Raw genomic sequence first — 18,868 nt, 5'->3', positions numbered from 1 at the left:
TAAATAATGACTGGATCCCGACCGCACGCTTTTGCCAATGCGGTTTCACATCCGTTCGGCTTAGCATTTCCAATTCCATTTTAATAGCGGACTCTAGCATAGAAACCTTCAACGTCGTAGATGAATCACCCTGCTTTGAAATCTTTGCCAAACAAAAAGCATTTTTCTTTTTGTTGAGTTATTTTTCTTGGCGTTGAATTTTCTCATTTGTCTGTGGCAGGAAGACCAACGGTTCCTGATCCAGTTGGCTCACCTCCAAGACATCGTGAAGCCTGAATGGCGCAACAGCGGGAAGGGGACCAACACGCTGCATAATATCAACCATCTATACTCGCGTCTCACGAGGCGGCAGCTCGACGGCCTTTATGATTTATACAAGTAAGAAACTTCTGTTTTTTCTTCTCAAATTAAAGAATTGGGCACTTAAGTGAAACTAATTATTAACAACTTAAACTCTGAGGTACAGATAAATGCCAAATAGGTAGCCCAATTTGATTGCCTCATTAAAATAATTCAATGTTACTTTTCAGATATGACTTCCAATTATTCGACTACACCATAGACAACTACTACGAGATGATAAACCAAGGAGATAAAGAAAGCAACCACGGATGAAGTGTCTGTCGGTCGGTTTGAACGCTTCAAGATAATTTATCATTAACGCAGCAAGGCATCGAAGGCTGATGAATAAAGTTTATTCATCAATGGCTGGTAAGACTGATCGTAACACAAAATGATTGATGGACGTAATATTGATCCACCAAGGGTACACCCCACGCGTCAATTCTCAAATTTGTTATCGCTGCAAATATATATTTTGTGATACGGCGTTTCGTAGTTTCTGTTCTGCACTTTAGAATAGAAACCTAGATTTTTTAACTATCAAAACGCAGTTTTCTGTTTTCGTACACTGCTACGCCTGAGAGAATGAGAAAATTGATATAAATGTTAAAGATAAAACAAACTGGAAACTGTTAACGGGTTCAGTATCAATCATTTGTTTTATCTTACGGCGCCTCATCAATCACCCTGTTAAAGTGTAAGTGTTAAGATAACAAAAATTACGAACTGTTGAGCTAATCAAAATTATACGTAGAAGTAATTAGCTAATTTAGTTGTTATCGACGCATAGGACAAATGTAAATAATGTTTTAGTTTTATAACGCGAACAAAATTCCTTAGTGCTTCCATTATAGAAATATGGAAATATTGTAGGTAACCTATGTATTGATATACGAAGTCACTAAGTAGGTTTAGTTATGGCATTTAAAGTTTAAACCAGGCTCGCTTGTTTCCTTTGCACCTTATTTTATTTTTAAGAGGCAAAGAGCCAAGATGGCCTTTTTAGATTTAGGAACTACCTTAATAATTGTTACCTACCGTTGCATTTTATACGTAAATAAATAAAAAAATGTGATAATTTGAATCAAAGAGTTTTGAGGTTTAATTTTGTTGTTGAGATCATTAATTTGTTAATAAGTATTAAAATCAAAAACAGAGGACGGAACAGACTTTTATTATCTGTTGTGTGCATAAAAGCATGATCAATGGTTTTTAAATATTGTAATTTTTAATAATCAGTTATATTTTATTCATTAGATACATCTTACAATATGCCATGTTGATTTAAGTAGGTATTTCAATTGAATTTATTCATTGTTAACAATATACTTTATGTTAAAATGTTAATACCTAGGTAAATAATACACACTCGAATAACTTAAAAATATAATTAAGTACCCAAGTAATTAAGTCCACCAATATTTACTATCATTCATATTAAGAATTGTTTTTGATAACTTCTGTTAAAACCTGCATTATATTATAAAGGTCCATTTAGTACCTATTTCATCTAAGTTACTTAAATAATTTTGTGTGTTTTTATTTTTTTGTTTGTTTTAAATATTCACTGCATATTCCAAAATATTTATTGCCAAATGCCATTGATATTTCAAATTCAATAACCTGAAAACTTAGTATAAGTGTCTATGGTAAGTCCATAAACAATGTAACTTAACGAATCACACCAATAAAAGAGATCCTATGTCCTTGACTAATTTTAATAGCCACCTATAAATAAATTGCTAGGATTCCTTTTTTTATTCCTAACAATTTATTTAGTTATAGGAATATTTATATGATTAAGTACAAACGATTGGTAAATTAGTACGAATAAATGCGAATTGATTTTCTTTCAGTTTTAAATTAAAGTTGTTGTATTACAAAATGTAGGTACAGTCAATTGCATATCGTTTGTAACAAAAAACTAATAAAGTTATAGTGTAATAGAGTTTATTTTGGTTTGTAAAGAACTTGTATTTAGAATAATCCTGTCCAGCGTATAATGGATTTGTTACCTTCAATAAGCACTTGATTGTATCTGTATCTAACTATAGTATTCAAAGTTCATTATTGTAATTTCTCACACACACTAATTCCCCAGTTACCATAGCTGACTTCTAATAACTTAGCAATTCGGTCATGGTCATTTAAGTAGACTATGATAAATAATTAGATAGTTCTCTGGTTTAATGAATATATTCATGAACGCGTCGGTTTGACATCGAATGCTGCCTTTTATCCGAACCTACAAAATAAATTGTTTTCTCAATTAATCTACAAAAATCTTATAATCATAAACCGATATTAATTTAGATTGCTGATTTCTTCACAAAAAGCTTCAGAATATTTTTTAAACGGCAGGCAAAAAAGTTGCTACACTTAACAACATCACTATCAATGTTGCCAGTAACAATAAAACCTATTTATCTTTTTTTGTAGAAATAAATTCACTAGTCGTAGCTAGGGCTGCCATCTCGAATTTCGCCAAACCCGGACAAAGATTAAAAAAAACCCGGACATTTGACGTAAATCGCATTTTTTCCCCGGACGGGTACTCTTACACCGAATGAGGTTAGTGTTTTGTATCATAATGCCGATAAATACGGAAATACAGTTAGGTGCTTTCTTACATGAAAAGTGTCCGGGTTTTCCCCGGACGCTTTTTGAAAACCCGCCCGGACGTCCCCCGGACGGGGTCAAAACGAGGACAAATCCGGGGAAACCCGGACGGATGGCAGCCCTAGTCGTAGCTAACTCTAATTTACTTAGCGTTGAATACGCTTACATAAAACCTTTTCCACGAAGTAACTCTACAAATAATTTTCTTAGTGAGGTTTAGTGATACATACATAGTTAATACGGAATGAATTAGACCAAAAAGTAATGGCCTATGAAAGTAACTGTAAAGGTGCTATAGTCCTATAGTTTTGATCTCATATCTGTATGTGAGATTCGAATGCATGCACAATCGTTACTAATAAAAACGTAAAGCGTTATAGATTCCAACGGTAACTGAGTCGGTTGTGTTTATAATAATGTTGAAAGAATTATTCTTAGTACTTATAGAAAAATAAAATTGACTATTTAATAATTTTGTTGTTTTATTCAACCACCCTTTTCGAGCATCAACACCATTTTAAAAAGTTAAGTAGGTATTACAGATTGGATCTAGCGGAGAAAAATAAAATATTTTTTCTTACCATTATTTTATTATCATAAATTAGTATAACAATACTGACATAGCTAGTCGGCTCTCGTGTTGGGGACTAGATGCATTGGGAACTGAGGTAGATATTCTCGCTTCACTGGCACTTTGGTTTTGTTCCTGAAATAAAGGATAACATTTTTTAATTCATACATAGAACTATACCAACCAAAATGAGATTGACATTTTCAGATATAAATTTTAAGTGTGATCAGAAAAGATGATGATCTTATTAAATTAATAGAAGGGCTCTTCTACTAGCTCTAGATTAAATTTTAATCAATAGCTGCCAACCGTGAAATATTTTTTCTAAATTGGTTTAGTAGTTTCAGATCTTTCACTGCAAAATAAACAATGAAACATATTCTCTTTATAATATTACTAGCTTTTGCCCGCGACTTCGTTCGCGTGGAATAGTGGCATCCGGCAGATTTTTGGTTTGAACAATAGATGGCGCTGTATGTCCGGAATAAATTGTATTTTTTATTTTTATTTTTTTGTAATAAAAACTATCCTATGTCCTTTTCCTGGCCCTAAACTACCTCCCTGCCAGTTTTCAGCTAAATCGGTTCAGCCGTTCTTGAGTTATAAGTGGAGTAACTAACACGACTTTCTTTTATACAACATGTAACTTAATTAACGCACATCCTGAAATTAGTTTGTTCAGAATCGTTTACTGAATCGATTTATATCATTTTTAATATAGGTAATTTTTTATCCCAAAAATAATTAAAACTACGGAAATTATTGCCATATTAACCCTGTACAGTCAAAACAAATTCAAATAGACCGTAACTCAAAGTAATAAGACTTCGTGTATGTATTGTCGGCTTTTTCCGTAGTTTCGTTATGTTGTGTCGAGTCGAGCGGCGCGCGGCGCAATATTTGCGTGCGTAGTAGTATGACCAAAAAGTTCTCCAAGAATTGGTATAACTAATTTAGTAAATAAAAATGCATACATATACATGTTCAATTAAAAATTCAGTGTATATATTATGATTATAACATAATATTCTAATTGGGGTGTTTGAGGGTGTGCGTTAATTACGTTACATGTTGTATATATAGATTAGTATACTACTTACTCAGACTTCCTCTTCCTTTTAGGAGTGTCCAATATATTGATAGGGTCTGTAGTGATGATCACCGGTCGCACGGACCCAAAGAAGTCGGTGATGGGCACCTTGTCGGGGTCGCGCTTGAACAAGTCACGACGCACCCCTACTGTTGATAGGCACGCGCTTTTTGGACATACTGCCAACTGCAAGGAGGTGAAATGAGGTTAAGTATTTAGTAATTAATTACTTATTTTGTGGAACTATTTATTTATATTTATTTATTTTATTTATTTACAAATTTTTGTACACACACATAATAGAGAAAGATGACAGGAAAGAAAGAATTTACAAAGGTAATGCTTATTTCTTAAGAAATCTCTTCCATTTATGGAATAAAATGAAGGTTATTCTAACAGAGAAATGAAATAGGCAACAGTTTATTGAACTAGTAGAGTTCTTCCTTTGTCAGATATTTAACTAAAAATTACTTACAAATTCTGACATGGTCCTCTTGCTGTTAGGGTGAACGTTTTCCAAGAACTCAAGCACATAGTATGTGTACCTGTCAATGATGTAGACGCCTATAGCTGAGTCCACATGGTGCTGCAAATAAAAATAACATATGAATTATTAGTTATACAAGAGAAATTCTTATTCTAGTTATAAAATAAAAGAAAATAAGGATTTGAGAGTGATCCTTGTTGAGTAGCAGTAAATGTATCAATTTGGCTTAGAATAAGCATTAGAAGTGCTAATATACTCAACACTCTGTTACCACAAAATATTTATATATATGTAGTCATAAACTAACAAACACTGAAAATAAAAAAGATCTATATAAACTAATACTTACAGAGAGAGAATCTTCTCCCACTAAACTTGAAGCAGTCGCCAATATGTTAGGAGAATAGAACTTCTCATACATTGATGAAGCTTGACAGGTGTCTATTATGAAGAATATCTCATTGTACCTGAAAATACATGGAAAAATATGCAACGTGCTATTACTTAATTTGAGTTTAGTTATGAAAATGTGAGGATATTGTTCATGTTTTTAAAAATCCTGAATAGCAATCCTAGGTCTTTTTTTTTGAAACGTTAAAAATCATCAAATGACCCCTCCCGCTGTGGGTTAGCAGCGGTGAGGGAGTGTCAGACTCTTACTGACTAAAAAACGTTGTGTTCCGTTGTGGGCCTTTTATGTACCAGGGCCGCGGTATCTCTTTTGAACAACCCGCAGCCCCGGAGCAATCTTAGATCTCAAGTAAGTAATCAATATAAAAAATGTAATCTGCATTTTGTTCCCTAATGGAAAATGTTATGTAGATAAAAAAATATAAAAACTGTACCTTCTCTTCTCCCACATTTGTTCAAGAGCATCAGCTAACTCTTGGCTGGTGATTTCCTCTGAATCCTGGAACTTGAGGAAGCCATCACCACCGTGCCCTGTGAGGTAGATCAGTATGTTGCTGCCTTCATCAGTTAGCAGCCTCTTTGATCGAGGAGTGTCGGGAGGTACTCTACCAGTTAGTAGACGCACAAAGTTTTCTACTGAGACCTGTAAATTATTGAAGTAGATAAGGTCACTCAACAATATATTCTAGATACGTCAATTATTGAACACTTTGATTTGGTAAGGTTGGGTTCCTTAATTCCTCTTTCATTATGTCAATTCCATCAGTTTTGGTTCAGAGGACAATATTTCAAATTTTAGAGCAAAAATATACTTTTATTGCTGGAATATTTATGCTGTCATTAAGAATTTGAAGTCTACTATAGTTTAATTGGTTATTCAGATATCAAAGCGGGCAATTAAGTCCTACAATCAAGAGTACTTAAGACTCATTCAAATTACCTCATAACCCCTATAGTCCACTTCTACATCATCACCGTACACATTGATTTGTTCATGAGCATTGTTGAATATGGTCGCAGGACGCGGGTTCCTGGGGTTACACGCCATATCGTCGGATATCATCAGGATAATCTGACTGTCCGGTATGCCCAACCGCTTAACACTCCGGTAAATAGATAACACGTTAGCCACATGACGATAGTTGAACCAAAACCTCGAAGTGTCCACTAAGACGGCCCAGTTGTTAGAGTGGTTTGACTTCTGGAATTGTTCTGGTATCTGTAAGTAATTAATAGAGATAAAGATAAAGTTCGTGACTTACTAACAATAGAATAAATTGTATTGTTTTGTCAGCTCTCATACCTCTATTCCATAGGTTACTGATAAGAAGGTCGCGATAGCAAATAGTGCACATGATATTCTATGACTTGGATACATTTTGTACTACTTTCTTATCCGTTTTAATTCTAAAATTGTTCAACGAGGAAAATTATAGTCTCTACTTCATTTTCACACAGCAATATTTTTATTTATCTCTGCTGTCATCTGTCACGACTGTCACCGTCTTTTTATGTTGTTGTGTTGGCAGAACTGCTGGAAAATACCATAAACAACCATAGTTTTTTCGCTATAAATGAAATTCGCGGTATTCTTACTGACAAAGAAAAATCCATTAAGCCGAAAGCCAGTGTTCTAACTGAAATAAAAATTAAAAAAGTAAAACGTCAAAATAGAAAATGGCTGTCAATTTAAAAGTCAAGTAAACAAGGTAAACATAAAGCTTTATTGAGCATTTAATTAAATTTAAATCATGAGCAGCCGCAATCCCACCACATTAATGAGCGTACCGGACGAGCAATTTGACTATTTATTTAAAATAGTGCTCATTGGTGACTGTGGAACCGGAAAAACATGCATTGTGCAACGGTTGAAATCTGGTAATTTCATAGAAAGGCACGGAAATACAATAGGCGTAGACTTTTCAATGAAAACATTGATAGTGGATGGGAAGAAAGTCAAGGTTAGTCTTATTATATAATCTAATTGTGTATGTGCGTCGTAAGAGAACATAGAAAACAATAAACATGGGTATTTTCAGCTTCAGATATGGGATACTGCGGGGCAAGAGCGCTTCAGAACTATCACGCAGAGTTACTATCGCTCGGCGAACGGTGTAATTATTGGTAAGTATGCGGTGTACGCCCACACGATATGAAATTTCCTGGTTAGAGTACTCTGTAGTATGACTCATAACTGTAGGATGAGTCCATCAATATTGTGAAGGATAAAATGTTCTAATTTTGTACATGGTAATCAATATTTTCATGGTTACTTTCATCATGTTCTATTTGAACTTGATAACATTACATGATAAGTACCTAATTTATTCACAAAAGCATTTAGATAAAACCAATATAGATTAGCTGCAATCTGATATACTACAATGAAAGAATGCAATTTGCACTTACAATAAGCAGAATAAAATACCAGAGTATAAAAATTGCAAAGACCATAGGTACTTTCTTTTTACATCATAGAGGTGATTCATAGTGCCGTTTGGCCAGACAGTTTTATTTTAATTATACTTCATTTACCCTTTCCAGTATATGACATCACAAAAAGGTCAACATTTTTGTCCCTACAAAAATGGATTGAAGAAGTACGAAGGTACACCTCATCGAATGTCATAGTCTCACTCATTGGTAACAAATGTGACTTGACGGACCAGAGAGAAGTAGAGCCTGATGAACCGCAGTCATTCTGCCGTTACGTACCAGAGATCATGTTTGTGATGGAAACCTCTGCAAAGGACAACACTAATGTTGAAGATACATTCCGCAGTTTGGCTACAGAATTAAAGGTATACCATCACACTATAATTTTAAAGGAACAAGTTTCTGAGTGTGTTAGTTTGTAACTTCTAAGTGTGAGTACGGATGATTGGATTTTGATGAAATTTTTGTATAATACAGCCTATAAATATCAGAATAAATACAGTCTATTTTATATCCAAGGGGGAAAGTAATTCCCTCAGAAAGAAGTGCTAGATTTAATTGGTGAAGCTGATGGGAGCGAATATAGCATTTAATTGCATAAGTAGATAACAATGAATTAATGGACAGTTGCCAGATTGTAAGAAACATACAAGTTGCAGATAAATCATGACTTGCAAATAGTGATAGGACAATAAAACAGTAAACTTATAATTATTTATTGTAATTACTGCAATAAGTAATTGTGTACTGACTCTACCAATCAAGATATGAAACGTCATCATGAGATCAAGATCATGAGTAATTTTTAAATAATTGCATAAATCCTTTTATATTAGGTACATATATTATCCTTTCATCTAATTGGCAGTCCTACGCATTAAATTCATAGGATCAAGATATCATTGCACCTACTGTTATTTGCAACTTAGTAAAGGAGTATTAGCTATTTCTTTCAAGTCACGGACAGTAAGCAATGTTAGGAAACACCTTCATGATTGAATAGAGTTTCATGTTTTTGTAACTAAAACTGCTATTGTTATGGTTCATGCTTGACTTGTAAGTTGCTGAGTGTGATAGAATTTTTAAATTAAGAATTTCTGTTGTTTGAACTTTGGCAATGTAGTATGACTATTTTGGGTTCCTATATGCTTTGTCAACAGTTATCCTTGAAGTACATAATTATGAATTTGTCAATTCTTTTGTCAAACCTTCTGTTACAGTTTCTAACATAGTTGGTGATGTAACAACTGCAGTACATTAGTCACTGGTATTGATATTTGTTTCCCAAAGGATATATTTACGTGTCTCTCGGTCATAATAACTTGCGGTGACGACATGATTAGCAGTATTATTTAACGCATTGCGTGTCGCGGATTTGATTCCCGCAATAGGTACCTATTTTTGGTGGCAAATTATCAAATGATCGCTTTGTGAATGCAGCACAAAAACCATGCCATGGCCGCGGAAACTCGTGCGACTAATCCCATGGCTCCAGGCACAGGTGTACCTCAAATAAAAAGAAATTCCAAACACAGACAAAATAATGAAAAATCTCCCACCATAGTTTAAAAAACTGGCTGAAACATGCAGTAAATAAAAAAAATATGATAATTTATATGTGTACTAAGTTCCTTTTTCTAATTCCAGAGACAACACGACAACAGTGAAGGTCCCCCAGCAGAGTCAGATTCAGTGGTCCTCGGTGAAAGTCAATCGGTAACCAAGTGTCAACCATGCCGGTCGTCTTAGATCTAATTTACCTAATACTAACCACCATTGACCAAATGCAAAACATTGTGTCCCTTACATGGTGCTTTTTTGCACCAAAATCATTGGTGTGAGGTGACTAATATTTTTATTTCTGCCATGTGATTTTTAGCTATGCTTTTGACTTCATTTCTTGTCACAAAGATAGTTTTTAACTATATTTTTTTTATGTTAGACTGGCCAATGTCGTATGTATAGTACCAGCATTGGATGAATACATTGTCTGCATATTAATTCTGTTAATATGTACCGCAACATGATAATCGTCGTAATTCGAATGTTTGGCTCATTGACTGTTTCACGCGATGACTACATAATATTGCTACATAAGTCGTTTTGCTGCTATTTCGCTATTGCGATCATAGATAGCGCCTTAGCGTTGTAATGGGCCTATGATACAAAAAAACAATGGCCTTAAACTAGCAAAGCAATAACTATGTGAGCTAAATTATTTGTAATTATTTCAATGTATTTGTGACTCACCGACATTTCCAGTTTTCGCTTTTCAAACACATTTTTATTTGGAAAGAAGCATCGTGTTTTATCATCAATGGGTATTATTATTACTTACTACGTTTAGGTTTAAATTCTGAGATTATAAAACTATTAATTGATCTACGAAATTATTTCAGCAATGAAATGTTTATTTTTCTTAAAATTATACATTAGTTTTATGTAAAATATGTTTTTGAGACTATGATAGATAATATGAATATGGCTTTAAGTTATAATTTTAAGATCTAAAATGTAAGTAGACTTGTCATTGGTTTCCTTTAGTGTTATGAAATTTACGAAAATCAGTTTCGGTATTGTAAATAACTGTAGATTAATAGTAACACCACCTGCTCGGGACTGATTTGAGCCATACCCTTAGTATTGAATGTTGTAACCAGACCACAGAATATATCTATAAATGTTGTATGTTATTAAATTACCAATATACAGGGTGTAACCTACGCAAATTTTGGAATTATGTTTGCAAGAAACAATTTGTGGCGCTTTCTATAAGAAAGCTATACTATATTTGCAATATTTGTTAATTTTTCATAATCATTATGATTAATTCATTTTACTGAAATACTGTAGGCACATATTACACCTTGTATATTATTTTATTAGCACTTATCCTATATTTTATCATTATTCATAATTGTATGAATTTAATGGAATTGTAGTCGTGACGTCCAGTAATATGCAATTGAATAATACTCATACTGATGTTGATTTAAAAAGTTAAGCAAATAAATAACATTTTAAAAAATGTATGCAAGAAAGATCTTGAATCAACATCGTGTATTTAGAAATTAATCAACAATATTATGGTAACTAGGTAACCATGCTCTTATAATGTTCCAGGAAAGTCTTGGTTTTTAGAAACTGAGACTGGTCTCGATTTTCCATTTAATCTCATAATAAACTGAATTAAAGTTAGAGAGAGAACACTGTTAAAAATATCAGTTGAATTTAATTATCACTTACCACTTTAAATTATTGTGGTTTATTTAATTTAGGTAGAAAATTATATTTTCGTCAAATTATTAGTCGTGTCATAAGAATCTCTGTAAATTAATTTTGTATTCATTTTTTTTTTTATAAAATAACATAAAATTACTTATAAATTGTAAACTAAAACAACTGATTAAATAAGATTAATTTTATTGTATTTGTACACTTTATCTCAGTGCTATAATCATCTCAATCATAATATTAATTTATTTTACATTGTGACATAATGTTCGATATTGAAATAAATTGTTATAATTTTAATACATCTGTTAAAAAAAGTTCACGCTGTGGTTTTTAGTGTCACTTATGATTATGTCCAATTGTTTTGTGACGTGGATGCCTGATATCCAGCCGAACTTGCCTGGCTGGCTGCCCAGACCTCCGAACACCCTGACGAGCTGTCCTGAAGGTTTGAACACCTGGACCCTGCAGTTACCCGAATCTCCTACAAGGATGTATCCCATTGGGTCAACTGCTAACACTTCTGGGTGTCTGAACTGGCCTTTCCTTTGTCCCATGGATCCAAACTCCGTAATTTTAGTCTTATCCTGTTTGTTATATATTTTAATTCTTCTATTTCCACTGTCGAGGACTATAACCCGGTCATTGGTGACGGCGACGCTGGTTGGTGCATTTAGTTCGGTGCATAGAATCTCCTTGGTCTCCCAAACTGAAGGTGCGAGGGAGGCCTGATGTTTCTTCGCGACGCCGATTTGGTCTACGAATTTACCATCCGGTTGGATTATCTGCAATTGTTATTTAAGTGGAATTAGTAAAGTAGTCAGATAAGGGGTTTTATGGAATGGTAATTGGTGGCCTTGTTATAGTGGATTTGCCAATATTATAATCCAAATAGGATTACAGATTGGAGAATTGATGTCTGTTCGAGATTACAAGTGCTACATAGGATTTAAAACTTATATATTTTTTTAGAATTACCTACAATTCACAATCATTGTGGATCTCAGGAGGTTTGTGGGAAAATTGATACCTAATATCTTTTTATCGACTATCGTTAATGATTTTACACACCAACGAAGTTACAAGTGCAAGGTAGCGATAAAAAGGATTAGCTTTATAATAAGTCAAGATCCGCTTTAGATTAGTTAGTTATGTATTTCGAAAAACTATAATATGTATTATCAAAATCAGTCTTTTGTTATTGAAAGATTATTGTTTTCTGACTAATGCCAACGGCGCAGAATGAGGTGTCTCATTGGAAGATCTAACAAATAGATAATTACTAGATAGATAACATAAAACCGCTTATTCCAAACTAATTTCCGCCAACAATTATACCGGCTTCCAAAAGTACCTACTTCCCGCACTAGGATAAAATTAGCCTATCTCAATCTGTTAATTTGATGTAGAGGTAACCTGTATTACTGCAAAGTTAGCTCAAAATAAAAATATAAGATTACCTGCACTCTATCGTTGCCAGTATCGACGACGTATATGAGTTGGGTCGCGTTGTCAGTGGCGATGCCTTCGGGGGAACGGAACGTGCCGACGCGGCTGCCCTTCTGGCCTATACCGCGGAGATACTCGCCGTCTTTGGAAAAAACGTGGATGCAATGCTTCCATTTGTCTGAAAGGTAGATGTATAGGTATTAGTTTCTGTTTGTAGATGCCTGGGTTAGGTATCTTGGTAGGCGTCTATACATTTTTTCTCTAGTTATTTTCTGGCTATAAATGGTGGTCTTCAACAGGGTGAGATTCTCAGGCACCAGAGCCCTAAGACTTCTAAAATTTTGCTACTTATGCTATTCACCTTGTCGATACAACTGACTTACACGCAACAACGCGAAGTAATTATATTATGGCAATAAAAACTTGATAATGCCAAATTGCTCCGGGCAAGTCTAGTGATTAAAGTCCAAAAGAAAACCTTTGCCCAGTGCCTGGAACGTAACACCTTCCTAATTAGAGTTAACTTCAATCGAAATATTTATGGATCATTTAATTTAACTGGTAATATCGAATAAAAGCCATAGGGTAGTTAGTGGCAAACTTAATTGCTAGATATAGGTAGAAGTCATGGCCACATACGCCTATCTATATGCCATGTGCGGAAGTATATAAGTTGTAAGCCGCCACTGAAGTTTAACGACGAACTTTACTCACCGGTAACATAAATCTCTCCCAAGCTCTTCATGAACGCGATCTGCACTGGACAGAGCATCTCTTCACAAGACAGCCTGGTGACGATCTTGGCCTGAGCCCGTTCCATCACGAGGACGCTGTGGCTGTCCATACCGCAGACGTAGAGGTGGTTGCTCCAGGGAGCCACGCCGATGCCGCAAGGACGTGATGACTTGCGCCATACGAAGTGGGGGATGAAGTTGCGAGATCTGGAGAGTTAAGTATGTACATTATAAGAGATAATAATTAAAGAAAAATGTTATGTGTATTGTATATTGGCAGTGTGTGCAGGTAGTTGCAAGTAGCAAAGAGGACACACAGATCGCAAATGGCCAAAGGGATAGAAAGTTCTTGAGTGGCGAATACGGCCCTAATTATGACGCAGCGTTAGAAGGTGCAGTGCCAGCACCGGGTTGCGAGTCGCTGAAAACCGAGAAAAGTGGGGGAAGCATTTGTTCAGGTGTGGACTTCTCTCGGCTAAAACGCCGAGTGTAAGTAGGTAATTCCTGAATATGAAATCTGAAAACTTATCTTTATGGTGTCTAGCAAAACCGTGAATACAAGAATTGATTCGTTTTAGATATTTGATGCTTTCGTAGATATGATTGATATGAGTATTTCCCCCAAAACTAAACACTTAGGTATGCTGAACAACTATGTAGGTACCTAGGTAGGTAATTGAAAAATGAAGACAAAATAAATAACGAAAACTCGCCAATAATGAGATAACGTAATTTTAGTGGAATTTTAGCTTAATTAATTTTACATATACAAACACAGCAGAGTGTGTTGGATAAATTCTTTGCTGCACGCGAAACTACGATGAATGCATGCACATTTTTCGTATTAGGAGATTTTCATCGGTCGCGGTGAGTACCTAATTCTTAGTTTTAGCATATCCTAGGCTAGTTTTTATGCTTTTAGTAAAGAATATCAGTCATTATTTAAATCGTTTTAAATCTGAGCTAATTCTTACCAAAATCATCCGTACCTAGATATAAAATTAATCAATCAGATAAAATATTCGCATAACAAAGAAGCCGATATGCAAATATAAGCAATATTGCATGTATTTAGAGCATGAATAAATTGAATTCTAATTTGACTTTTAATTTCAATTTACATTAATGAATTACCAAGGCAACTTCACTTTTTTACGTTTACTTAATTATGTGTTAAAGTAAATTAACTTAATAGGCGGGAATAATGCTTTATATTTTTGCGCCATTTTGCCCTACCCATATATCCAAATTAATAACTGACAGCCACAATGACATCATTTCCAATAAGTTATTACATCGTATTACAAAGATTATACCTTTATTTTTATTTTATTAGGTTCACCATAAACACTATATATGTATATTATATCAGGCAAGTAAAATAAGTCGGTTAACAAATTCGGATAACGAGATGTTCAGACCACCTGAGATTAAGACCACCCATTTCTTTCGGAAACCATTTACAAAGACTAGAACTGTTTTATTCATACCAGAGAGCGCTAAGCGACTCTCATTTAACACTCTTGGCTTATCAATCAATTGCAAATTATATCTGGTTTTATAAATTCTCTTCTTGTTTAGTGGACATGTTAGGCTTAATGAATAGCTTTCCAATTAATCTTTTGTTAAACATTTATACAAAAGATTGATTTTCATATCCCTTTTAAGAGCGAATTGGGCAGTTACATTTTAATAGTAACTAAAAAGGGAATGAAAATTACGCAAAATTTAATTTCGATCGTTGGATCGCAATAAGGTACCTACCGTTCTTTCTACCTACCTTTCTTAGAAATGTAACTAATCTCTATTTATCAGATAGGAGCATGCTAACATTAGTCCATGCGGAAGTGTTCGAATTTTCCTCAATTAACTGAGTCTCGAGCCTAGCTCGATACCGTTGTGGTAATCTAAATCGGACTAGACTAAAGATAATTTTGATTTTAAATACTCACCTATAATGCATTACGAGGCTCTCTTCACTTTCTAAAGGATCATTCTGTTTAGGGTTTTCGATAACTGGATCATCTGATTCCGCGTCCAATGGTGTTGCTGAGTCCATTTCCAAAGTGAAGTTCTCCTTGTCGAACACAAAACGTTCGGTGTCCCATTTTGAAACGTCCGTTAGTAAGGACACTGCGTTCTGATGGAGATTTATAAAGGTTGCCACCTGCGAATTAAATAACAGTTAGATTTATTCGATAAGTAGACCGAAAAGTGCTCTAAAATGTTTCTGCGTCTATCAAAAAATTTACAGTTATTTTTAAAATGGAGGTCTAAAAAAACATTTCCATTAATACCAGTTAGAGTAGCGAAGAAATGTAAACAGTTTTGTAATATACCTACCTAATCCTAGCTTCTGCGCTCACCTGAATGATGCAAATTGTTTGGGTGAGTTGAGCAATAAATTCGGGATAAGAAAAATACCTAGTCGATAGCTGCAGTCACCTACTTTTTGTCAGTTAAACAATTCGAACAGTTTGTTTATTGGGTACACTTCGATAAATAAATACGACCTCAAAATATACTTTTTCAATGATATCAGTAGATCATCTACAGATTGCTTTAAAATAAGGTTCTTCCAAAACTGAAAAAGCCCCTGAAAATGGTTCTTGTAACAATTTGATAATATTTTATCGCACATAATTTGCTATTTACATTTTAATCAGTCAAGTGAATCATTTATTGTGATTTAATTAGTACGATAAGGTGTACCTAATGCCGAATAACAGGAATGGATGTAATACTTAATTTATTGCGTAGGCGAATGACCACAATTTTAAGTACGGTCGAGTACGAGGCTTAAGAAGATTAAAAAAAAATATTTAAAAAAACTAATAAGTATGGTTACGTATATTTGTTAGTCTTTCAAGCAAAAACTTTAAAACAGAATGCGAGAAATCAGACACTAATGTGTCCCTTTGTATTTACTGTCTATGAATTATTATTTAGGTACTTTAAGACCCCAATATTTACTAACAACCATGCGAATAGTGCAAATACCGTTTTCCCATAAAATTAAAGTTTATAGGAGTATTCCCTTTCTGTAAAGGTTAGTCAATTACTTAGCATTTAGCAAGATAATCATCGTAAATGTAAATTGCAAACCGGTTGGAAAGATTAAAGCCTGCAATATAATTTTTGATGGGATGTTACTTAGATTAGGTAAAGTATCAGAACCTAAACTTCATCGTAAGTATGCGAACACATCATTTATTCACGTCCTTTATGGCTATCTACGTACCACAAGAAATATGTAATAGACTAAGTGCAAAAATCGTCAATAGGTACACTATTACATCAGGTTCCCCTGTAGTAATAGTTGTATGTATCTTGTGGTAAAATCAATAAATAAATAAAAATATAAGATCTTACCCTTTCGTTATCATTAGAAGAGCCACTTGATTCCATAGCCCTTATTGCAACTGCCCTGGCCTCGTCCAACGAGGCTTGCAGCGCCAATGCGGACATTTCTGAAGATTTCTGCAAATTGGCTGCTTCCATGAGCATTCCGTCTTTAGCTTGGAAAATAGCTGCGATTTTCTCGTCCGCAGCTATTCTGATTTGTTCAGCTATTCGATCGCAGCGATCCTGTAAAAAAGTATTTTAAAAACTTAAACTTAGGTAAAACTCAGGCATAGAAAATTACTTTTAACAAAAATTACTTCCTTAAAACACAGAACTATGATCTACCTACCGTCGGCTAATCCCGGGTATGCTATAAAAGTTTATATTAAAAAGATCTAAAAGTACGTATGTTCTGAGAGCCAGCAATTTAATAGTATTGTTCCCAGAATCATTTTAAAGATTGATTTCACGTAGATAATCGCTTGACACCATTGCAGACAACAACACGTTAAGGGAATTTTATTACCTACAGAGAAATACCAACTGTGAATACCAGCGTATGTTTTTCCGAGAAGTTATCCTTATTTTGCGAAATGTAGAAAATAATGTGTGTTTGCTGAATGAAACATTCGAGGCACGTACCTTATAATGCTCAATTTTGTGTTCGAGATGACTGGCAGCTGTGTCCAGCTGTTTCACAATAGATTTTAGTTGGATCCGCATATCATCCAAATGTTGTAACCAACAAACTTTGCAGAATTTCTAAAAATAGTCCTTTGTAAGTAAATCAAATTATACACAGAAGTAACATCACATAACATGCTAGAAGTGATTTATATTTATTTACCAGTTTGCAATGATCGCATTGTGTGATTTCGGCATTATCGCACATGCTCTTACAGTGCACACATCTACTTCCAGCAGCAAACATATCTGTGTTCTGTGGAGGAGTGGTAATAATTGGAGTGGTCGGTGGCGTCCCTGAGTTCTTAGATTCAGACACGATATTCTGAATCCCTACCAACTGCAGCAACGAATCAATATACAGATTAGACGGCAAGCTGTCCACAAAATTGGGGCCGAGGACTTGAACCCTTGTCCTGCATATGGGGCAATCGAATATGATTAAATCTGAAAAGGGAAACAATTGCCATCTGTCATATATGTCATACATGGTTATATTCAATCAGGTGTGCAATTAGTTACGAACCGGCGATGTAGACAGACAGGCATGCCGTGCAGAAAGTGTGCTGACACGGTAACATCTTTGGATTGTGCAGTACTTCGAGGCACAGTGCGCATTGTATCAGTTCTTTGATGCCGCCAGCTGATAACCTGTTCGTGATCATCGGATCGCATTATTTTTGCACGATAAAAGTAAAGACGCGGATAATGAAACGATTGGTCTTGTTATTTTTATGGACTGGCCTTAGTGGTTTTGGAGAGCTAATGAATGAGTTAACGTTGTAATTCACAACAATTTGTTTTTGTGTTATAATTTGCAGTCATATAAAAGGCAACATCACCTACTTAGCGGACAATAACAACATTCCGCTAGACCAACGACAAGACGTAATAAGATCGATGAATATAATTAACGTCTACCACATACAAGTAGTACTTACTTTCTAGGTTTTGAATCTGGAATTAAACTTGCTGCCCTCGATACCACTGGCGGAGTATGTGACCTGAACATGTGGGGGTTCTCCTGAGGCTGTGAGTTAGGCGGTGGCGTGGGCGTTAGAGCCTTTAAACCACTCTCCTTCGTGCTTTGCCAACGTTTTAGGGTAAAAAACGGCGGTCTTTTCACCTTCTCTGCCATAATTATATACTTGACACTTCAACATTCAAAGAAATACTGATAATTAAACTTTGATAATTGTATCAATCATTATCAGATACCCCGGTAATTATGTAGTTATCTTCCATATTTTAGATTCGAAATTGATTAAACCTACACCTTAGATAAGATAAATGCGATTATTTTCGAAAACTTATTTATGTTTATCGTGTTTCAGACAAAATAAATTCGATGTCATGCAAAAGATTTCGTGCGAAATCGAAACCGGTGGAGGGCGCTCGGGGCTTGGGTTCTTTAGTATCGCAATAAAACGGAACATAAATACCATGGATCCTCTTCAACAGCATTG

At 34.7% G+C, this 18,868-nt stretch overlaps 4 protein-coding genes across 6 annotated transcripts in view; 2 read left to right on the top strand and 2 right to left on the bottom strand.

The window, feature by feature from the left end:
* Nucleotides 1–3,433, top strand: part of LOC110370529 (carbohydrate sulfotransferase 11) — a 59,803-nt gene extending 56,370 nt beyond the window's left edge. For all 3 annotated transcript variants that reach the window (XM_021326368.3, XM_021326367.3, XM_021326369.3), the window contains 2 exons: nucleotides 221–378; nucleotides 531–3,433. In XM_021326368.3, coding sequence (XP_021182043.1) covers nucleotides 221–378; nucleotides 531–615 — 243 coding nt within the window. In that variant the 3' untranslated portion in view covers nucleotides 616–3,433. The remainder of the gene's footprint in view (nucleotides 1–220; nucleotides 379–530) is intronic.
* Nucleotides 3,268–7,017, bottom strand: LOC110370531 (putative GPI-anchor transamidase). Its single transcript, XM_064038177.1, has 7 exons — nucleotides 6,824–7,017; nucleotides 6,461–6,739; nucleotides 5,955–6,163; nucleotides 5,459–5,576; nucleotides 5,098–5,208; nucleotides 4,633–4,808; nucleotides 3,268–3,667 (listed from the first exon to the last, which is right to left on the bottom strand). The coding sequence occupies exons 1-7, from the start codon at nucleotides 6,896–6,898 to the stop codon at nucleotides 3,586–3,588; spliced, it is 1,050 nt and encodes a 349-aa protein (XP_063894247.1). The 5' UTR covers nucleotides 6,899–7,017; the 3' UTR covers nucleotides 3,268–3,585.
* Nucleotides 7,018–7,181: 164 nt separating this feature from the next.
* Nucleotides 7,182–11,311, top strand: LOC110370554 (ras-related protein Rab-43). The gene is made up of 4 exons (XM_021326406.3): nucleotides 7,182–7,481; nucleotides 7,560–7,644; nucleotides 8,065–8,321; nucleotides 9,604–11,311. The coding sequence occupies exons 1-4, from the start codon at nucleotides 7,272–7,274 to the stop codon at nucleotides 9,703–9,705; spliced, it is 654 nt and encodes a 217-aa protein (XP_021182081.2). The 5' UTR covers nucleotides 7,182–7,271; the 3' UTR covers nucleotides 9,706–11,311.
* Nucleotides 11,312–11,362: 51 nt separating this feature from the next.
* Nucleotides 11,363–18,614, bottom strand: LOC110370553 (uncharacterized). The gene is made up of 9 exons (XM_021326405.3): nucleotides 18,344–18,614; nucleotides 17,929–18,053; nucleotides 17,566–17,849; nucleotides 17,361–17,480; nucleotides 16,746–16,961; nucleotides 15,326–15,540; nucleotides 13,354–13,580; nucleotides 12,651–12,817; nucleotides 11,363–11,975 (listed from the first exon to the last, which is right to left on the bottom strand). Exons 1-9 carry the CDS (start codon nucleotides 18,538–18,540, stop codon nucleotides 11,499–11,501), a joined length of 2,028 nt encoding a protein of 675 aa, XP_021182080.3. The 5' UTR covers nucleotides 18,541–18,614; the 3' UTR covers nucleotides 11,363–11,498.
* Between the last annotated feature and the right edge of the window lie 254 nt (nucleotides 18,615–18,868).

The sequence above is a fragment of the Helicoverpa armigera genome, chromosome 15 (assembly GCF_030705265.1).
Source record: "Helicoverpa armigera isolate CAAS_96S chromosome 15, ASM3070526v1, whole genome shotgun sequence".
In the NCBI taxonomy this organism is placed as follows: domain Eukaryota; kingdom Metazoa; phylum Arthropoda; class Insecta; order Lepidoptera; family Noctuidae; genus Helicoverpa; species Helicoverpa armigera.
Note: the sequence above shows the minus strand (reverse complement) of the source record. Positions and strands in the feature narration are given on the sequence as shown.